Source organism: Ambystoma mexicanum, chromosome 13 (genome assembly GCF_040938575.1).
Source record: "Ambystoma mexicanum isolate Mex_15411 chromosome 13, UKY_AmexF1_1, whole genome shotgun sequence".
NCBI classification, from domain to species: Eukaryota; Metazoa; Chordata; class Amphibia; order Caudata; family Ambystomatidae; genus Ambystoma; species Ambystoma mexicanum.
Window position 1 is genome coordinate 475,422,351 of NC_090938.1, and position 23,520 is coordinate 475,445,870.

Genomic DNA, 23,520 nt, shown 5'->3' on the forward strand with positions numbered 1-23,520 from the left:
GGGCCATGGCGGCATGGGGAATTACTGCCCCGCCAACCTCGGAATAGGGCGGTAATTCCCCATTCTGCCATGGCGGAGTCGGTAAGTTACCGGCATGGACCATGGTGCTGTTAGCACCATGGTCCAACGCCAGGGTCGTAATGAGGTTGTATGTCTATATAATGAGGTAAAAGATCATAATCACCTGTATCTTGACCCCATAATGTAGACATTCTAAATCCCAATAGCCTATATTACTAATTTAACACTTACCCTAAATCCCATATTAATTCTGCCTTATTTCCAATTTACTTCACCAATCTACCTTCAGTTCTTCTTTTGTTTTCCAAGAAGAGACATTGGCCCTCATTACAAGTCAGGCTATTAGCACCATGGTCCATGCCGGATTCCGCCATGGTGGATGGCGGAATTACCGCCCCATTCCAAGGTGAGTGGGGCGGTAATTCCCCATTCACCATTTGCCCTTCCCCATTCCCATTTTTCCCCATAGGGCATAATGGGGATGGGGAAGGCGCTAATTACGGCACCGTAAATTACGGTGCCGTAATTAGCACCAAGGTCGCTTAGCGCCTTGGACTTTAACGCCTGCAAAAAGCAGGCGTTAAAGTGTGAATCAAGCGTTAAGGAATAACGGCGCCGACGGCGCCGTCAAACCCTTAACACCTGACTTGTAATGAGGGCAATTGCCCCATATGCCACTTCATGCAGCCCACAACCTAACATCGCCACAACCTTTGCAAATATTTAATAGGGGGGTCGGGGGAACTCCGCCACGCCTCTATTTTCCAACAGCACCCTACCCCACAGCACTACTTTTAAACTTTCTGAAGCAGAAGAAAAACCATAACTCCATTCTTTTTTGAAGCAGTCTTATTAACTTACATTTACTTCCCATCCATTACTTTTACATGCTCCACCAACACACTCAGAACCCCATGCCAAAGTCCAGCCCCATCCATACCTCAACAATCCTTGACTTGCCATAGCTTTCTGTATAGTAGTACGACTACAGTTCACCAAATGGTCATAAAGTGACTCAGGTTCTACAAAGCACTCAATGGCGTTTTAACAGTTTTATCTTTGTTAAGCGTTCTCACCATTTTTGACTGGTTATAGCATATACTCACCTGTTTTAGTAATTATGGTGAATTTTAAGTGTAAATGTTTATCTTTTTAATGGATAAACCAGTATCAAAATTGCTCAACCATAGATTTAACATCTTTAATTTGTTGACAAATTGTGAACACATATGCAACTATTTAAATTGAAACTGGTAAAATAAGCAAACTGATTCATAACTGTGTTGCAATGTACTTTTTAAGGTAAGGTAAAATGCAGGAATGTACATAGTTACCTTTTGAATTTCTCTACCATTCCTTTTTGATATAACAGTGAGCTGTTGAGGGAAACATCAATCCTAAGGCGATATTTGATATGGGGAGTTGGGGATATTCACAAGATTTTTAGTTACAAGATTTAAAAAATAAGATTAGGAATATGTGAGTCTGCATCTATATAGGCAAACGCTATATCTGAAACATTAGAGAAAGACAGGACACCCTCTTAATATATATATATATAACATATTTGACCTAAATAAAGAACTATCATAAATCTGTTTCTTTAATCCTTGAATAATTATTTAAAGGATATTAGCAACTTCTATAGTAAACTTTACTTCATCATTTAAGGCAGGGGTCTGCAACCTTTGGCTTTCCAGACATTTCATACGAGAACTCCTATCATCCTTCACCAGCAGAGTCAATAGCTAGATATCATGGGAATTGTAGTCCGACACATATGAAGAGCAAAAGGTTGCAAACCCCTGATTTAAGGCATTAAAGGAAAAAAATAAAATTCAAGAAAACAAGACTACATTGGCAGAGATTTATACATGTTGCAAGGTAATACGTCTCCAAAAGTTTTTGGGCCTTATGAGTTTGGAGGTAGCCATGCCGTTTTTACCGGCATGGCTACCCCCAAACTCGGGTCCGGGTGCCGAAAGATTTGAATTACCGGGCCATTCTGACCTTTGCGGGCCCGGTAGTTCCCATTCGCGGGACCCGGAACGTCCCCATTCCCTTTGAGCCCCCATAGGGCTCAATGGGAATAGGGAGGATGGTAAACTAGCATCCTGTTCTGCTAGCGGGTGCCGCTCTGAACGCCTGGTCTGACTAGCCGTACAGAGCAGCCCCGCGAGCAGAACTCGGAATGTTGCGGCGAGGTAACAATGGCGCCGGTAGCACCAAAGGCTTAGCAAGTGGGTAACTAGCGTGAGCAGGAAGAAAAGAGGCGGCATGTAAAGCCCAACTCAGGGGTTAGGCATGAAACCCTGATCGAAAGGGTACAGCTCATGGTGGAAGGAAGAACAAGCATGTAGAGTTGATAGGGTGCAGGGCTAGAACAGCAATAGAGAGGTCCTCTAGAGGATAGAAATCAAGAAACTGGGCAAGAGAGGTAATATGATTTCTTATGCACCTGTGTGGAAAATGGTGTGCCCAAATCATGTTGCCTCTACTTGTCAGTAGAAGAGAAAGCCTAACTGTTTTAGGCTTGTGGCAGAGATTCAACAACATCTACAGAACCCGAGGGAAGGACCGAAGATTATCTTGTCCGAACCCCAAGATGAAATCACTTGGAGGACCTTTGAAGAGCCAAAGAGACTGAGTGACAGAGTGGTGCCCCAGAATCTTCTGAACTGTAAAAGGAATTATTTGAACCAGTACAATGGTGGACAGTCCTGACATGTTTGGTGCTAAAGTCTGTCTCCAATGAGGCCTTTTTTCATTGAGACTGTGGTAGAATGGGCAGGTGCCTTGGAATTTGGAGAACCCGACAACAAGACTGGCAAGGTAAGAACATTTCCTTTAGTTGAACAAGAACTTTAGGGACTACCTCTGGCACACTTTAGAGAGCGAGCGAGAGAGCTATAGGGAGAGAGCAAGAGAGCGAGAGAGAGAGGCAGAGATGAATTTTATTTATTAAGAACTGATAATTGTTTTACCTAAAGAACCTTATAAAGAAAGAATATAACATCCTCAAACCTTATACTAGACTTGGCCATTGCTGTTGTTCAATGACCATGATAAGACAATGGAGAAGCAAATATGTTCTCTAATATCACTGCCAACAGTCTTTTCTCTGTATTCCCCACTTTAATAAACATGCCCAACCAAGGTCTATGAAGTTGGGACGTGCATACAACAATTTCAGGAGAATCAAAATATCAATGAAACTGCTGAACTTAGCAAGATTCCCGTGGGTGTCTTGCCGCTAGACGCTGCCATGTAGCTGAGTGCAGTCCGCAAAGAGGCCCAACAAAAGCTCAGGTAAAAACAAGTTTAGTTCAACACAAAATGCCATATCTGGGGTCAAACTCAAAACATACAATGTTAAGATAGCCACTTTAATCATTTATAAAGGTCTAAGGGCTTCTGGCTAGAATACTTGGCTTTATTTGGGGGAAGAAGCTGCAGAAAGTCCCAAGATGAGCCTTGATGAGACTCAAATGGGAGCGCACTCTGGGAGCCCTCAACATTGAGAGATATTTCAGAGCTTGTCAGCTTGCCCTTACACTTGACTGGCACATTTCAGATGCAGAGAAGACAGCGGTGGCATCAGAGCAGGCAATACAAAAAGAGTGCTATTCCTTTCAATGATGAACAGGCCTCAAGGTAACACCACTCAATGAAAACAGGCATATATTTCTGTGATCTCAGAAAATAGGCCTTACCTGTCCAACAGAGGGGTAATTGCCCCATTGTCTAGCAACTCACTAGTCCGCATAGGCAAAGGTAGGTCTTGGACAATTATATGTTAACATCATCCCTCTTAATGTTGAGCAATGGAAGGAGCAGTTCCAATTGGGGGAAGGTACAACTATATTAAAGTAAGGCAGTGGTCTCCAATGCAGAAATCATGGAGCGAGGCACACAAACCCTCTGCGCAATGGAACAACCCCCGGGGAGCATATCAGGAGCTCAGAGAATTATTTACCTCGAATGCCTGGACAGCTGGACTTTCTAGGATGGTAACTGCCCCACAGACCATGTTAAAGGATGAAGCAAAGAGGGTGCATTTAACTTGGTTTGCACACTGTGTCTTAGAGTGGCTCAGCTTCACCTCACTGGGGAAGCCCACAAAGGCAGAAACACGTGTCTGGGGTTGCTGATGGTATGCTTGTTCAGAGGAGAATTGCCTAGCATTTCGGTGCTAGACTCCCCTTGTGGGAGTGACCAGATTGATATGCACATGGATATTTCTCCTCTGTGAAGGGTGCAGTGATCTAAAACACTGGTTGTAGACCCATAGAGCAGGGTATTTGACACATGCTCGTTCTCAATAGAGGAGCTCCCACACGCCTTTGTAATATTCCGTACATATACAGATTATTTCCCAATCGGTCATGGGTAAAAGAAAATCTGATTTTCCAAATATATATGTTAGTCAGAAGGATTGTAACCATTTTTAATGACCTTTGTAGGTCCTGCGGACTTATCTAAGTACTAGTCAATCAACTCTCTCATGTTTATGGGAAAACCCATGCTAAGTGGAAAACATGCAATTGAGAAAATGTGTCCTGAATCGTAATTTTTCCCTTACCAATCTGGCTTCCATGATGGCTGCAGCACTGAGATGGAAAGCTATTGTAGGTATTGGATGATAATGATCCTGTACTGGATCAAGGTGGTGCCTGTCACTTGATGTTTGTTGTTGGATTTCAAGGCAGCTTTTGAAACTATCAGCGATGGGGTGTTCTTGAATAACGGACAAAATTGGATGTGCTTGAGTGTTGGGTGCATAAACACTTGTCAGGTTTCTCCAGCACCCAGGCCTGCAATCAGCACTGTTGTGGAGAAGATGCTGGCACGCACTGCACACGGCCATGTAGAGGCCGCAGGAGTGAGCATTTGGGATGTGCCACATGCTTGTTCCCGTCGCCTGGTGATGCAACGCTGCTTGATGTCACTGCTTGTCTGCAGTGACTCTGGTAGCTGCTCCTGGATTCTGCAGCCACTGCACCAGCTCCTCCCAGTCTCCCCTTTCTCATTCCTTCACGGCTGCCACTTCTGGCATATGAAGCCACCATTTTCTTCATCACCTGTGCTCATATCTTTTCTACTGCTTGCTTCACCTGTTATACACGGCCACCATAATTTAGCTCCTCGGTCCATGCTGGTCCCTTTCTTGTGGGCGGCCACCCTGGCTACACAGCCTCCTTTACAAGGGTGTCTGCGCCTTGGCTCTGTTCCATTATTTGTGGGCAGCTGCGTCTCCCATATGCACTCACCTCTTTGCTCAAACATCTTTGTTCTGTCTCTCCTGCAGGGGTGTTTCTAGGTCTGGAAAAGATACAGGGCTATGCTAGCATCGGGACTGTCAGGACTCTGGGCTAGCTAGCCTTTTAGATGTAGCCCCTGAGCTTCTATCTGGGGATACAACCAAAATACCTGGGGTCCCTGAGCCAGCCCCCCCCCCAGAGACGCCTCTGCCTGCCTGTCCTACTTGTGGGCAGCCAATAGCAATTCCAGCAACTTGCATGTAATCAAACCTCTGGCACTGTCGAGGGGTTAATCCATTGCACAGGACCTATTCCTAATGTTTCCCTATTGTTTTCTCAGCTCCACTAACTGACTGTTCATTTTCCAGTTATCATAATTCTTACCACCAGCTGCTCTTACTCTATTCCAAAAGCGTTTTTCATCTCGCTACCACCTGCTTTGCCTCCGATTCCTGGCACGTTCCTGTCGGCAGTTTAAGCCCTTAGGTAGGTTTCATCCACTGGTTCAGGAGGTGCTTGAGGTTCTGAACCACCCTTGCATCGGCTCCTGTATGACTACTGTTGGGTCCGCTCCTATTAACTTCTCATCCCTCTTGTCCTGTCATTTAGGACGTTTTAAAATGGCTTGTTCCACCATGACGTTTGTGGTGATCCAGTGTTTGAATTTGCAGCTCATGCTATTCAGTATTTACATGGAATTGTTTGGAATCTACTTGCCAAGATGAGCACATACTTCCACCAATACGTGGATGATACCCAGCACTATTTGTGCTGTGCTACAAGTCACCCGTAATGCGTTAATCTGCCAATGATATTGCCTTGTAGCTTCAGGGTATGAACTGAACTTGAGTTTGCTGAGGACAAGAGCCCAGCATTTGTGTTTTAAAAACGCATGATTCCTTATTTTTGGCATACTTGAAAAATGAACCATACGTTTTTTAGAAATCTGGACTGTTGATATTTAATGAGGCTGCAGTCTTACCCAATATTGGCCCAACATTGCATAAATAATGGTATTGCCGACTGATTTGCATTTCAATAATTGCAAGCTTGGGTTACACAGTATTTATGACAAGATAATGCAGGATCAGTTTAATAACAAAGTAGCATAATTAATGATTAGCCCTTATTTCAGGTCTCTGGCAGAGTCAATGAGAGTGGTTGGAGAGTGGTGTGTGGGTTAACTATATACATTGCTAGTTTTGGATGATATTCAGCTGAAGAAAGACTCTCTTCAAAGGTCTGGGATGTGGGTGGCCACACAATTGTAAAGGTTACAGAGTAAGAGATTATGTTTTAAAACAAAATGTATATATTACATTTTTATTTCATGTTTAAAAACCAGAATCATAACACAGCTAATCTTCAATCTAAAATTATGATAATTCCCTTCAATAAACACAATAACAGAAGAGAGCAGGTCGGGACGGTGGGGAAGTTACCTCTTTATAAATGTAAAACTTGTTTTTTTTGTCTCTTTTCCTCTCCAATTAATAATGAACATTTCACAAGTAGTACCACTATTACAAAAACGCCTAGCTTCAGCCTTAATGAGTAGCACATGAATTGCAGTAATACGTGTCTCTTTTGCTCCTTCACTGAATCATGCTCTTAACAGCTTCCTTTTTATTATTCACATGTTGACCATCTTTCCTACTGCAATAGTTCAAAGGGTACTGCAAAAGCAGTCTTCAATTCCCAGTAAGAGACATTATGCTTTAAAAGGTTCACGAAAGAAGATACAAAATACAATTGTGATCTGCAATGCCAAAAGCCCACTATCAAACACAATGTTTATTTAAGGGACTTGGCTTACCTCTTGATAACAGCCATTGAGAGATTTCCATGTTAAGGTGTACTCATTTTATGGAAACCTGAGATAGAAAATGAGGTCATGGGACTTGTCTGTTACCATGTCCAGGACTAACATCACTGTTAGTCTCATTATTACATAAGAAAGGCATTGACAGAGCATTACTCTACCTACTGGGTCTCTGTATGTGGATCACTCCTCAAACAAAATTCTGTGCTTTGGACTAATTATGATTACGATTGAAAATAATGCTGCATTTAAGGCTCTAAGATTTATAACCAACACACATGACTGGAATGAGACCACCTGCAGGGTAAGTTCAGGAGCAAACCTAATGCTGTGTAACAGATGTATAATTTATTTTACACTACAAGTCACCAACACCCGTTGTGGTGCTTATAAATGAATTATTAAACTACATGGTACAAAATATCGAAACTGAAAGGCGTAAAGGAGTGTAACCATAATACCTGAAGTTTAGGTTCCGCGCATAGTGAACTATGTTGAAATCAATCTCTACTGACATAAAGTTCCTGTTTCAGAGCACATTTCCAGAAAAAAATCTAAATGTTAATAAACAATGTTAAAAGAATGTAAAAGATAAAAGCATATGAGGCCCACACTTCACACACATCCAAACAATTCAAATACATTTCATTATAGAAACACAGACTAAAAATGAACACAAATAGCCGACAGCTTATTGCAGTTAAAATTGACAGATACTCTGCACAAATGTTCCAGTAACAGTTTTATTGGTACAGCCACACAGCAGTACCTTCCTCTTGAGTCTCCTTCTCCAACTGTTCCTCCACTATCTCAGTCACATCATTACATTCTGCTACTCATTGTGACACCTGCCCTTAAACATTCTACCCTAGAGGGATACTTTCACTTACACCAGACACAACAAACATCAGCACTTTTCCTTACCATTCTATCAAGCAAACTTGAAAAGAGTTATAAAATGTCCAAATGCACCTTAAATATTACATCAAATATGCATGCCAACGTATGTCATTCAATTTGGCAGATGCTTGACCCTTCAGGGTTTTTCTTTTTGGCCAAGGACCCATTATAAAAGCAGGTCCACAAGTGCAATAATGCAATGAAAAAACAGGATTGGAAAAGAATCCCCAATCTGAAAGGGGCATGGTGGCATGTATGAGAACAACCAACAGTTGCAGTTCAATAGTAAATGGCCTGGTAACTTGGGCAGGTCAGAAAATGTGAAAGAAGGGCCGCTCACGAGATGCGGCAAGATTTAGCACAAATATTTTGGGCCTCATTACAACTCAGGCGTTAAGGGTTAATGCCACCGTTAACCCTTAACGCCTGATTCTGATTTTGACGCCTGCTTTTAGCAGGCGTTAAAATCCATGGCGCTAACCTGCCATGGTGCTAATTACGCCGCCGTAATTTACGGCGGCGTAATTAGCGCCTTCCCCACTCCCATTATGCCCTATGGGGCAAAAATGGGAATGGGGAAGGGAAAATGGGAAATGGGGATTTACCGCCCCACTCACCTTGGAATGGGGCGGTAAATCCGCCATCCACCATGGTGTAAACAGAGTTTACACCATGGTGTTAAAGTTGGTGCACTTAGCACCAAGGTTGTAATGAGGCCCTTTGTATTTACACTCACTGTGCTGTAAAAAATACAGGAGGACCAAGGTGGACATTGTATGTTTATTAAATAACCAAGTTGTAAGTTAACAGGTACTGATTAGGTTTGCGAGAATATCCTCATGCTATTTATGGTGGGCACACATGTGTCACACAGGATTTAAACCCAATATTATGTATATCAGTTAGTTTGTTTATAATAATGCATACTACGGACAGAGTTATGACGTCATGGGTCGATTAGGCGTGATGTCCTCCACACGTAAATAAATAAATAGAATAATCCAAAAGGGCGATCGTCGTGTAAGCACGCAGAATGCCGATCACGGAAGGGATTTCCTTACAGATGTTAACAAGAAGAAGTCAATGAAATTGTGAATTTGATTTATGCTCCACAATCAGAAGAGAGATCATTTTGAATTAATAATTTTTGAATTTGTATGGTTATTTAGCTTATTGCAGATCCTAAGGAGGATATTGGAAGAATAACCAAGCCAGTGGAAAACAGACGTTCACCCACAAAAGCAATCTTTGGGTGATTATTAGAGCACTTGCACAGTATCTTATAAGGTGTAACACTAACGGTATAGACATGAACACATTAAAACCTATAGAATTAAGTGCTTTCATATGTTTTTTTCAACCATAGTGACAAGTTGGCGAATGCAACCAATTTATTTATCCCAATTCCTGGACAATTTAGGAACATATTTCAAGAACCAACAGGGACAACTTGTATCGGTAAGCCCTTCATCATATCTAAGGAAGCCAAATTATTTTAGTATCAAAGTTTTACGAATTCTCGATCATATCATCTCTCTCTTTGTTTCCCATTTTCTCACTTATATATATATATATATATATATATATATTACTGCACTGAGCCCACTAAGGTAGGAAATGGTGTAATTCTAATGCAAATACAAATGCTTACACATTAGAATTATTCATGTTGGTATTATTTGACATTTGAAAATGATGCTCTTCATCTCTTATGTTACCACCCCACTCTTTCTGATAAATCTAAGGCACATTTCATTAACAATAACTGTTATGCTTTTTGTGACTGGTGAAATACGATCAAAATACGATAAAAAGATGATGGAATAATGACCATTGTTTTCTTTTTGAATGTATCATCAATTATTGATATATTTATTGTAAAAACACATATATCGGCCTTGAAAAAGAACATTTTAAAGGTTGAAACACGTGTTAGCTAAGATAGGGCACAGTAAGGTTTTGTTAGTATTAGATTACTTTAAGGAAAGATCCAATGAGAGCACAATAACAATTATTTGTTGCAGATCAGCACCACTGGTTTTGGTTTCATTGCAATTATACATAACAAATAAAGTGATAGGTGGTAATGTTATCGTCAGTAACACATACACAATATGCGTTATAGTGTAATACATGCAAACCCCCAACCACAAAAGTATCCCTTCTTAGGAAGGAAATACCAAAAGGTTGCTTACACTTAGTAATGGTTAGCAACACAACCATAACTCACACCAGCCATGCTCTGCAAATGACTTCACACACAACATCACAGATTACTTTACAACTGGCATTATCAATTATATTACTGATGACATCACATATGATTTCTATAACGCACACAAACTCCTTTGTGAAATAATCTTCTTAATTAATGGACCATGAACACATTCTTTACATAATTTAACCAGAACTTTAAGTTCTCCTGGGTTGGTATCTCCTACACATTATTTTGACTATATTCTATATGTGAACATGAAAAACACAGCCGCAAAAAATAGTTTGCTAGTATTCAATGGTAACGGTATAAGTGGATTTTAAGACAGTTCTAAAAGATCATAATTCCAAACCTTGTTGGTCACATCACTGGTATCAGTATTATGCAGCAGTGTGATTATTGTTTCATTTTGTGAACACTTTCAGTAGCAGGGGAAGAGGATGTAAAGCTAACATGTTTGTCCCTCCTGTGGATTGTGATGTATCGCAGGATTCAGTCACTTCTCCCCAGAGGGGAGCCTTTCCATGTGAGGCTAGGGAGGTGAGCCCGCTACACAATATTCCTCCTAGGGGTGACGGCAAGCGGGACCTCACAGGGAGAGACTCCCCTCTTGGGGACAAGGACTCCTGTTCTGCAGATGAACTCCCTAAGGCTCTCTCTCTTAGACCAACAGTGACATCGGAGCTTCAAAAAGATCCAGCAGACCAAGTCACTGTCTGTTATTGTGCCATAAGATCCAAGATCCAACCTGGGGAAATATCTGGTTGGTAAAACTACTGAAAAGAGGAAGAAGAGTGAGCGAGTAATATCGATTGCTCAGTGGTTGGAAATCAGTAATATGTGACGAGGTGAAGAAATGAAGCTTGCTCAACTGGAACAGAAAAAGGACTATAATCCTCTGCTGGGGAGGGCCCAGCAATGTAGCATAAAAAAGGAAGAAGGACCACTGTCAGAGGGAAGTGAAACCTCAGAGTTTGAAATCAGCAGAGCTGTGGAAGCTGATAGAGACCGGGAGATGCTCTGCAGAGAGGAAGCAACCAGCTGGCGTGCACGAGAAGCACCAAGAGAGCTGAAGGCAGAGTAGAGATGGGGAAGACAACCCCAAGAGAGAGAGCCAGACGTGAGTTGTGGCTTGACCTGAGAGAAGTGGACTTTGCAGTCTGGCAACGACACCGAGACCACTGTAACACTGGCCCTGCGGAGCAGAAGCAGAGAGTCAGAGGTAAAGCAAGAGCTGTCCTGACCAAAGGAAGAGAAGTCCCTAACCTGCAGGCCCGGTGATGCCAAACCGTGGGAAAGAAAGTAAACAGGGTGGCGGGAGACGCGAGAGGGAACATGGGTATAACGAGTACCAGAGATACAAGAAAGAACAGCAAGAGGGTCAGCCATGCCAGGACTTATCCTACTCGTCCCAGTGATCCAAGAAAGAACTGAAAGAGTGAAATCCATCACAGGACTCATCCTACTCGTCCCAGTGTTGCAAGAAAGAACAGAAAGAGTGAAACCCATCACAGGACTGATACAAGAAAGAGCAGAGAGAATGAGACTTATTACAGAACTCATCCTACTCATCTCAGTGATATAAATGAGAACCAAGAGAGTGAGACTTACTACATGACTCATCCTATTGATCCCAGTGATACCAGAAAGAGCAGAGAAACTGAGACTTATTACGGGACATTCCTACTCATCCCAGTGATACGAAGGAGAACCAAGAGAGTGAGAATCATTATCAGACTCATCTTACTCGTATCAATAATACACAAAGTGGCCAAGAGGATAAGAATAACTATTGGGTCTATTATACTTGCCCCAAAGGGAAAATAAGTAAACCAGAAAATGAGAATCCTGATATCGGACAGCTTACTCATCAGGAGCTAAGGGACCATAGGAGTATGGAAAACAGGAAAAAAGTAAAGAGAGATTCTATTTCCCCAGAGAAATTAGAGAAAGAGAGACTTTTAGAGACACTTGAGAAAAGCATAATAAGAGGAATTCAAAGGCCAAGAATGTAGAGGAGGAGAAAATTACAAGGTCAAGAGAAAAGGGAACCAAAGACTTGGAAAAGTCCTCTAAAGGAACTGAACAAGCTAATACAAGAGATAGCCAAACACGATCTAAGAATTATATATTAAGGCTGGTGAAGCTTATCCAGGGGAAGGGAGTCATTCTCCCAGACTTTGGTTGCTTAGTCTTAGTGGTAGGTTCAGTGCAGCATAGTTTTGGACGGAAGACAGACTGTTTGCTTTGGACTTCACAACCAACGACGAGCACCCTATTTAGTTTTGTTAGGCTGGAAAACCCACAGACCAGGCATAGTAAGGCCTTTTTACTTATTATTTCAATAAAACATAGCACAAATGCCAAAAACTGGTCTGTCTCGTTCTTCTGAAAGTAGAAAAATCTCTCCCAGAGAATCCTCTCCAAGGCTTCTCCATGAAACATGCAAAGAACACCTCTTGTTTTCTTGCACAGCAAATAGGTCTGTCAGCAGTATTCTCCATTTCCTGAGAGCTGTTCAATGGCCACTGGGAGCTCCTACTCAAGGGCAGCACAGGTAAGCCAGCTTACAGCTTTATTACATTTTGGGAGATTCCAGGTCTTTGATATAGCAGCAGGAAGGTTATCCCTGGTAACTCAAACTCCTTTAGACTTGAAACCAACCTGGACTGCTAGTATAGGTAGAGTACACCATATATATATTACTAAGATGATTTCATTTCATTTGATAATTTAATAATCAGTCAATAAAAACATTCTCAGTTTGACATGAAGGTATAGTTTCATATTAACAAGACACCATTATATATGTAATTCTATTTAAAACACATAATAAAAGGCGGCAGGAAAATCTTTCGCAAGAATATCTTGAAGCCCCTCCAGGCATGGCTGGATGGAACCTCACCATTAAACCATCTTCACGCAGGTTTCCAGGCGAGCATAAGTACGATGGATCATAGCTTTAGGATCCATTTGATCATTCAAAAACATCTACCAATCACTAAGACCAGGCTGTACGCAGTGTTTGTGGACCTGAAGACAGCCTTCAACATCATCCCTAGGGGGCAGCTGTGGGAGACACTTCAGGCCAGGAGCATTCCAGATAACCTTTTGAAGCCAATACAGCGACTGTATTCTAATAATACTGCAGTAACTGATGGAGCCTGGAAGGGGACGTAACTAAGACTCTGGAAGTTGAAAGTGGGTGCGCCAAGGATGCGTTTTGCCACCCCTGTTATTCTGTATTTACATAGACTCTATCATTGATGCTCTACTGGCTGCTAATTCGGATCCACCTAGGCTTGGGGGTGATAGGATGGCCACTTTTCTTCCACGGATGATGCTGCATTGTTGTTCACATCCCCAATGGGGTTATAGCTGGCGATGGAATGTTTTGAAAGTAGCTGCAGGGACCTTGGGCTGGAGATCAACACTAGTAAGACCAAATCGATGTCTTCGGTCCAAGGAACCCTAGAGCTAGGGGTTTGAACGTGATGGTGGTACGCACTGTTGGACAAGGTGCAATCGTATGACTATCTGGGCACCTGTATCTCATCAGGGGGCGGGTGGTTGCAACTGCTCACAAAGGCCAAGATCACGTTGAAAAAAAACAGTGGGGCCTTGAAAAGTTATTATTTCAAGCACGGCGGAAGAGCAATTAAGCCAGTCCTCGCATTGTACAATGCCCAAGCTAAAGCTTCTACTATCTTTGGGTCCGAGGTCTGGAGATATGTAAACTCTTGTTGAGAAGACATTTCTTAAGAACATAATATTTGTTCCACAAATCATGCTGACAGCAGCAGTAAGGATGGAGTGTGATATAGGCCCAATGGGCGATAAAGCGGAAATGAGACCCGTTTTTTTACTGGCTGAGAGTCTAGGGAACTATGGGCCTGGCCAAGTATCGAAGATGCTCTCACTTATGTAATGCCCCCTAGAGGTTCTTATAAAGTCCTGTGGTTGCGCCATGTGAGTAAATGGCTCTCTGTGTTGGGCTTAAGTATATTCTGCGAAAGCCAGGAAAACAATGCTCCTGACTGCTAAACTACTGGTGAAGACAGCCTATCAAAGATATAGATGAAATAAATTCATTCTAAATAGCTCAGCGTCAGCTAGTGGACCAGAGTATATGAGCCAACAAACCACTACCAGGCTACAAGGATTATTTGGATGTTATAGTCCCACCTTTACTCTGGCACTATTTATCAGGTTTTCGTTTGGGCACTCCTTTACTACCAACTGGGACAAAAGTCTGAACAAAAGATGCCCAATTTGTGATGACGAGAAGGAAAACTTGGTTAATCTCTTGCTCTTTTGTCATGGTTTAAAGGAACTTAGGAGAAGATAGTTGGACCCATTGTTTATTCTCCTTGGGGTGAGAACAACCAGAGCGGCTATGTACCAATGCAAAACTGTACTTGAATGATATTAAAACGTACTTGTCTCTTGCAGATGGCAAGTCCTTTCTGCTCTAAGCTACTAGGAGCCGAACAATCTTCAGTTTGCAGACTATCAATGGGGGTAGAGCGGATACAACTCTTTTGCCTATACAGGAAAGGAGTACTACTTATCCCTTCATTTTACTTAATTGTTCATAATTGAATGTATAATTTTGACATTTCCATTGGATTTCATTTGTACCAACTTACATGTATTGTCATGCGGCTAATATTTTCCTGCCCTGCCAAACTGCCTTTTGTTTTTGTTTCCTTTTAATCTAAATGCAAATATTATATTGTTGTGGTGATAAACTCAATTGTATGTGATGTGTTCAGCCTCGGACGAAGAGCACATAGCTCGAAACACGTGTCACTCTGACCCTTCAATTAATTAAATACATGCAACTTAAGCATGGACTATTGTCATTTGTGCGCAGTGTGAATGCAACCCTTGGTTTGTTAAAATGGATGTGCAGTGCTGGGCAGTATCTATTCTGCTCTTCTGTGCTTCTGCTTCTCGTGGTATACCTGTTACTGGTGTAATGAAATTAATCAAACAATCCATTTATGACACTTGCTAATAGCTACTCAGCTCTATTTTTACTAAAAGAATCTATGGGGCTAACTGCATTTTCCCCTTAGCGGCTCAGTGACCTGCTTATTTGGTATTCAGCATTCGCGCTGAATTATGTAGAGCCGTTGCCAACCGGGTCACGTGGGACAATACTCCGCTATGGGCCAACTCTGTGTTTGCGATGCCATATTGGAATGGAGAGGGTTCTACTTCTTCTCCATTGTAATGTACGCATTTCGGAAGGCTGGCGGCTCCATATAAGAGCTGCTTCTTCGATCACGGCTTATTGCTTTATATACAATACCCGGTGTAGCTGACCAGGAAAAGAGTTTACATTTTTATTTGGAAAAATATGTATGTATTTTCTTATACATGTCTATGAGTGTGCCATCTGTGTATTATAGTGGTATAAGTGAATTAGTGTGGCAAAGGGTAATTTAACTACTTATAAGGGACCTTGATGTGTGTAGCTGTTCTTTCAAGGCTAATCGTCGGTGGCTAGCAAAGTCAAACATAGTCATGGCAACTAATGCTTGTATCTCACAATTCACTCACTGTACCCTTAGATACCATTACATTTGGCATTAGCTAGAGAGCACGTGCAGATGTAGTTGTGGCAACTAATGCTTACATATCACATTGCAGTCGCTATACCCATTGATACCATTACATTTTTTTGGGTGCAATTCTAACTGGTCTGAGTTCCCATAGGATTAGACGTAATCTTAACTTTAAATCCAGAAAATTCTTTTAAGTATGTCAAATACTTTGTTGGTTGTACACAAATGCTCTTTGTCTGTTTCAATGTTTGATTCTTAAATTGTATATGGCAAGTATTAGCATTGTTTAACAATATCAATTGTATCAATTATTAGTCTGTTTTATGAACTTTTTAATAGGAACTTTTAGTAGTTTTATCTTGGATTATTTATGAAATGATATACGTATTGTAAATTTATTAAAGTCCCTTTGAACTATAAACAAATAAAGATAAATAAAAAACAAATGCTGATCAGAAAATTAGACTTCTTCCTGCGAGCAGGCTCAAGTACCAAGATAAGACGTTCTGAATCATTAAAGGAATGTCTCTTAGAAGGCACAGGAAATTTAACTGACTATAGCATTTTGGAAGGGGTTTGCAACATCGGCTGCGTTGCATCAGAGTGTGAGCAATTGAACAGTGGAGAGATCAATGAATTGGATGGATCAGTAGGTAAAAGTGTGAGGGCTCTATATCTGCAATCAATTTTGCGAAAATTCCAGGATCACCTTCACAGTTAATTGAACTTTCCTCTAGTAATATGGCGCAAGGTCCAGACGCTAGTGGGCATAAAGCAATGCACCACACATGAAGGAAAGCATACAATTTGATTAAGCTATCATCACCCTCTATCTCGGCATTGAACTCTATACTTAGTGCCTCAGTGGAACTTTATGAGAACATTTGAAGACCATACGTTAATTTTAATTGAGTGTCAACGTAAAAATAGTAATTGGGCCTACTCAACTAAGTCAGCTACAGTAGTAATGATAGATAAGCAGGTTGGGGCAAGTGGAAATGTATTGTGTGTGCACAATAATGCTGTAAAAGAAAGGAACCGTTAACAACTGAGTGGATAAGACAGGAGGAAGCATATGTTGAAAGTAAACCTAGAAAGGAACTAAAGAAATCTAAAAATGGCTGAAAAAAATCAACTGAGGAATAACTCTTGAAAGTTCCTCAGGAACCTACACTTCACAGATTAAGAGGCAGCTAGTGTGAATGTCACACTTGTTGGCCCTGAAGAGGTTGTTGGAGAATTAGTTAAACAAAGCTCGCTGTTATACAGACATCGAGCTATCCAAACCAAAATGGAGCCTATAGAGTGCATTGATCTAACAAGAACTAATTTAGTTGGCGAAGCACCATTGAAAACCCTGCCTGTGAATCAAAGCTGACCCACCCTCAGCAGCCACAATTTCAGACAAGGCAGTGCAGCCTATACAGTTGTCAGATGATCAAGATAATTTGATCATACACAGCGAATCATCAACAAAAGGGTTGGGAGTGCAACAGAGCGTGTGCTGCACAATAAAAGATATCTCTGACACAGAGAGGGCCGGGGAGATATAGAGCAAAATCACAACAAGAATGTTGAAAGACCCCCTAAGGTTCTTGGAAAGGAGTGCTTGGAGCCTGTTTTTCATATGACGAAGAAATACAATCTCAAACTAAATCTGACAGGAAGTATGTTACCAACTGGGAATCGGGCAGAGAGTCTGAATTCCAAACCTAATGTGACAGAGCGTCAAACACAAACTGATACTCTAAAGTATGTAGAGTCGTCGCTCACAAGCCCCTCTTTGCCAATGGGGGAGGAAGGGGAGAGAGATCGTCTCATGAACATATTTGGGCTAGAGTGAAAAAAAAAGTGTATAGAGACGAGTTGCCTGAATCTGATCCCCGCTCTTAAACTCACACCCCCTATAACTGGCAGATCGATCATCAGTGGGTGGTATTTCAAAGGCAAAAGATGATGTTGAAGAAAAAACTTAGGCCACATCTGAATCTGGATATTGTATTAAATCGCACAAGTATTTTGAAGTTGTTGCAAGAAATTCCAGAATTAGATGGGGTTTCAACCTCAGACATAGATTACATTATTTTCCTGGATGAGGTACGAGCGTTTATTGTGAAGGATAGATGATACTCATGTCCTAGTTTGGAATACGAGAGGATTCCATAGTTTCCTTAAAAATTAGGAACAATCTCAAATCTTTGTTCCTTGTCCACTGCTGAAATAGAGGCAGGTTTCTCCCACATCTCCAATACAGGGGCCTCCACTGCCACATTGAAGGGCAGAAGCGTCTCTTTCTTGGGGGTATTGTCCAGAATATCGGGAAGTTCGTACTGAAACTTGAGTCTGGATGGAGCAGAGAGCCGCAGAGTACTGGCCACCTTAGCCATCAAATGCTGGGAGGCAGCTTCAGGGTTTCCTTGGGTGGGAGCTGGCAAAATGTTCATTTAAGGGGAGGTATTGAGTCAACTGGCCCCTTGCAGGTCCTCTGCCAGGCCCAGTAAACCCTCACCTTCCCTGTAGAATTCTTCTGGGGAATTCCTCACCTCCCTATAACTCATAGGTTCAAGCCCAAAGGGGACCTGGTCGCCCTCCTCGTCATAGATGTTGTATATCTTTGATATGAAGGTGTCCATATGGATTGGGGAGTAGTCCCACTGATCCGCATTGTTCACCATGCTGGTCGGCGCCGGGTCACAGCTCCCAAAGGCGCGGCCACTCGGCGCCGAGAGACTTCAGTCTTTTCTGGTCTAGGCCCGAGTCCTTCGGTGTGCAGAATTGGTCCCGATAGGGTACCCTTTTGATCCAACATCTTCAGGTGGAAGATTTCCCATTCCTCCGGCATTGAGGATTGGGTTGGAAAAGGTAGCTGTGCCGGCCGCTCAGGGGAATCCCTTCTTTTCTTGTGTTGTGGTGGCTCTTCTTCTTCAAAGAGGAAGATGAATGTCAGTGCGAAGACTCACTCGGGAGCAGGACCCCTTCCGATGTTTCTTCTTCTTGGTCTCCTCTTCCTTGCGTGGAGTCGCCCGTTTTTCGAAGCGTTGTTCTGTGTCAAGTGACCTCGACCGAACCCACAGAGCCTCACCCTTCATCTTGCAGACGAATGTGAAGATCTTCACTGCCCTTTAAAGGAGGGCCTCTGGCTGCATGGACTGGCACGACCCGCAATCTTGGGTGTCCTGGCCATTGCTCAAGCAGTAGAGGCAAATCTGGTGCAGATCTGAGACAACTGCCAGCCGCAATCTGCACACGGCTTGAAGGCAGAGGCCTTTGACGGAGTAGGCATGGCGTCAGCAAAATAATAGAAAGCTTGACGAGCGTGTTCCCAAGTAGTGAACAGAGTGCGTGGAAAAAAGGAGGTCACAAGGCCCGGCACCACAATATATACTGATCCCGCCATCATGTCAGGCATGGGGAGCATAGAGACGTTGGGCAGAGCTGACGCAAAGTAACGTTGTGCCCTTGGCAGCAGAAAGGTTTCCAGAGAACAGCTGGAATACAGATATCATAGATGAGGAATCCGTGGAAGGAAATAATCAATTTGAAATACACCTATATTTGTTTATTAAGTAGCCTAGTATTGTGATACATTCTTCTATACAAAAGGCATGAGTTTCAAAAAAGTTAACTACTAAATGCCACCAAATCATTTGCAATTAAAAACAAAAATTCTCCATAATTTCTCTGGTTTCCAAAAATGTCTTTAAGTGCTCAAATGTTACAGTTTGTTTATTACAGCATATTTGCTTGCTTTTAGAGTACATAGTCATGCGCTTATATGCCGAACATGTTTTTTGCAAGGTGTACGTATAGAGAATTGTATTATCCTGTTCATTAAACCTAGAATTCCCATTCATGCATCTTCGTCTGCATTTTGCAATCATTATTAATTTTTCTGAAACCACAAATTATTCATACAGCATATTTTTACCGTTGGTGGGAGGTGTCTTTGGGGTTGTTGGTGTCTTTGCAGGTATCCTGGTAGCATTGGCAGGAGTCCTTTGAGCCATCGATGGTGATGACTTGGCATCTGCATTAGTCCGGTCACTTTGAGGCTCCACACCCTAAGACAAAAAGGATAGAGTTAAATGGTGACAGGATTGTCCTTGTGCCCTGATGTATAAGAAAGGAGAACACCACCCACCCCCTTTGAAAGATACTTCTGTGCAATCCCATTTTCGTCACACTATCACTTTTTTGTATGGTACATTCTGTCAGATTTCTTTCACTTCTAAGGGATGTAGGAATGGGCACTATTATTATCCAATGTAATAGTATTCAATGTATCAACATCTGAAGGTTGTCTTGCAGAGTGGGCCATGCTAGGATTGGAACCTATGTACTGCAGCGTCAACACAGCTATCTTGGGTGAGTGCCTAATTTGCTAAGTTATCTTGCTGGCTCTTACCATCTATTGCAAGACTTTGCAGAAAAATTATGAAAAGTTGTGAAAAGTGCTTACTATAATATCACCTAATAAGTTACGGTTGTACAAGTTACTCATTGTAGTGACTCTTTTACATTTGGGGCCTCATCACGAGTTGGGTGGTATCCCGTTTGGGATACCACCCAACTTTATTAGCGTTACAGCCCACCCGTCCGGCGGCAAATGTTATTCCCCATTGGGTCCCAATATGGAATTTTTGCTGCAATTACCACCAGTGGTATTACTGCACAGTAATTGCGCCGGAAATCAGCATTTCAAAGAGGCATGTTTACCCCTGCTTCTGAGCTAGGGGTAAACAGGTGAAAATACTCATGATTGGGCGGGCCCTTAAATGCAGCGGTAATCCCGTTACCGCCACATATAAGGGCTACCGCTTAACTCGTGATGAGACACTTGGTCTTTAGAACCCTGTGATCCATACTAATGTGATATCCGTTACCTGGGGACGGGACAAGAGCATAGCACACCAAAACCTCTTCAAAAGACCATATGCAAGCCTGGGTCGTACATGTGTGGCAATGCATGTTCCCAGATCTGCCCCCTATATATCTGCCTGCTTTGTCTATCTAGGAAAATAGCAATCCTCTTATTAGGAGCAAAGGGAAGGTTGCATGGAGGAAAGAGGACTATGGACTAGGAGTACATGAGTCAGTAAAGTGGCTAACTTGTACTTACTTTTACAAACCATCCTCTGTGCTCCATATTTTTCAGAAACTACCCATTCAGTCACTACCCTCGGATAAGCAGTACATGAGGGACTCAAACAAATAATGTTCATAGGAACAGCTTGTCCTAACTGGCTACCCAGTAAAGCATGAAGGCTTTACTTTCAAATGGTTTCAAAATGATCAAAGCTATGCAGGCCACCCTGTACGAATCGGATGTATTTGATTGCCTTTAGAAGGCATCAATAAGGGGTCACTAAGGCTTCACAGCCTATGATCAAAAAGATTCAAATGTCAGCACTATGTGGTGTAATGCAAGATGAACACCCAGACAAATGTTGTCCTATATGTTACATGGAAATGTAAAGTGCCCCAGTGTTTATTGCGAACATATACTTTGCTGGTATTACTAAAATATACCCTCATGATGTTCTAAATATAATGCGTTGCTTATGTCTTAAGATAAGCACTGATTACTGTGATAAAGGATAACATGTAAACAAATACACCATTTTAATAATGACTCAATTGAGTCTACTAAATGGCTGAAATTGGTGTTTCCAAATGGGGACACCTCTGACTTCCTGAGGTAACATGCAACTGTGACTGACCACCCTCTGGGTACAGCATTTAATGTTACAGCTCCCCTTGTTGAAATAAATGGAAAAGGATGCTGAACGAGTGAGGCGTGGGGGAATTTGATCCCAGGAGGACTGATGTCCCAGTCAGCCAGTGTGCAATATGCTGTAGCCCTCTGAAGCCCTATTACCTTTGGCTGCTTCATTGGTGCAGCACCCTGGTCCACTGCTGCCTTCGTACAGGCACTGTGTGCCGCTGTATAGAATAGCAATAGATCACGACAACTCCTGGCCAGTGCATAGACGGGAGTGTTAAAGAAAGCCCAGTGTGGAGGTTTAGTCTTGCGAGATACCGGGCCACGGACAGCGGCCCCTGTCGTAGAATTCAGAGCGCGGACTGTGCAATGAGCACACGCACCCCAGCACTCTTCCAGAAAGAGACTGAAAGACTGACGAAATCATTAGGTATATGGTTAAATCTTCCCCCAGATTATTATCCCTTGTTTATGCTGATAATGCTGTCACAGTGAATCAATTGGGATTAGCCATCCTGCTGTATCATTGAGGTGAATAAAGCCATAATCTTCACCAAGGCCCATTGTCATCTTTACAGCCACATCATAATTGGCGAAGAGGAGTAGGACACAAACCCACTGTGGACAAGATGCAGGGTGTGATACCACCCCCAGCTTTCCTACAATCACCAGGTAGGTCTGCAATACCATGACCTCAATGGGACCCACTGTTCTAGACATACCTGGAAGCAGTGGGAGGAGTGTCATGCTGCTAAACGTACTCAGCGTAGAACAGCAGAGAATTTCTGCAGGGTTGAAGCCAAAGGTCATACATGACAATGCGGATGACGCATACAAAGATGTGGTGCAGAGGATTGTGAAGCAATGTAGAGAACCTAGTACAACACAGGATAAGATTCACAGCAAGAAGCAGGAACCCGCGGAACCAGTAGATGACTAGGTAACCAAGATGAGAGAGTTAGCTGCGTTGACTGCCTTCGAAGATACTGCAGGAAAAAGGATTTGTGACATGTTGATGGTACACACTAACAGGAAATTGCAGGATGAATGTATTATGGAGAAAGAGCTGCAGCTAGACAAGGCTATTCAAATTGCCAGGTCAGTGGAGGAGACATTGTGTAGAAGCAAAGAATTGGCAGGAAGTCTGCCAGTACCGGGTGCACATGCCATGTAGTTCAAATGGCCACACAGCGATAGCTTGTAAATAGTGAGGTTAGAAGATGACTGTGTCTGTGATGAACGAAGATGCGAGAGACGGGGAGTTGTCAGATTAAGATGGGAGAACCACTATAACAATGTTGAATTGTGAGAAGTCCCGAAGGAAAAACCCACACTGCATAATCATGGTGGATAGAAACGAGACAAGACTGATGGCTGACTCTGGGTCAGACCTAACAATATTACCTATTTGCACGTACAAGGATATGGTCAGCAGGGACAGGGTAGGAGTGAAGAGGACGAAGCACAAGCCCAATGTCTTTGCAGGTGCCACAGTGAGTCTGTTGGTGTACATCCACAGTACCATTGAATTCAAGAACAGAGTGACGTAGACCAGGGTTTATTTTTCAGAGGAGGACCCAGCTGTGTTAGGGTGGGATGACCATGTCAAATTGAACATCAGGCTGGATCCCAGCTCAGCAGACCAGGTATTGTTGGTGAATGCAGAAGGAGCGTCGGTGTCCAGAGAAGAATTTCCCTGGTTATTTTTTGAAAAAACACTGGAGAATAAAGAGCTATGACCACAAGATCATGTTGAAATACAACGCAGTTCTGTTAAAGCACAAGGTGAAACCAGTGCCAGTGACGGCGAGGGGAGTCCTAAAGGCACAATTGAAAGGATGTTGAAGGATGGTACAATCAGGAAAGTAGGATCATCTGAATGGCTGAGCCCAGTGGTCCTTATAAAAACAGCACCTGGGTGATATCAGAGTGTGCCTCAATCTGCGCAGCTTGAATCAGGAGGTGATCACAAACAGCTACCCCCTCCTAAGCATAAACAAGCCTCA

At 42.5% G+C, this 23,520-nt stretch overlaps 1 protein-coding gene across 5 annotated transcripts in view; it reads right to left on the bottom strand.

Moving 5' to 3' along the window:
• The window catches only part of MAPT (microtubule associated protein tau), a 609,480-nt gene that overhangs the window by 273,733 nt on the left and 312,227 nt on the right, over window positions 1-23,520 (bottom strand). For all 5 annotated transcript variants that reach the window (XM_069634100.1, XM_069634099.1, XM_069634098.1 and 2 more), the window contains one exon: window positions 19,721-19,853. In XM_069634100.1, the coding sequence (XP_069490201.1) occupies window positions 19,721-19,853 (133 nt within the window). The remainder of the gene's footprint in view (window positions 1-19,720; window positions 19,854-23,520) is intronic.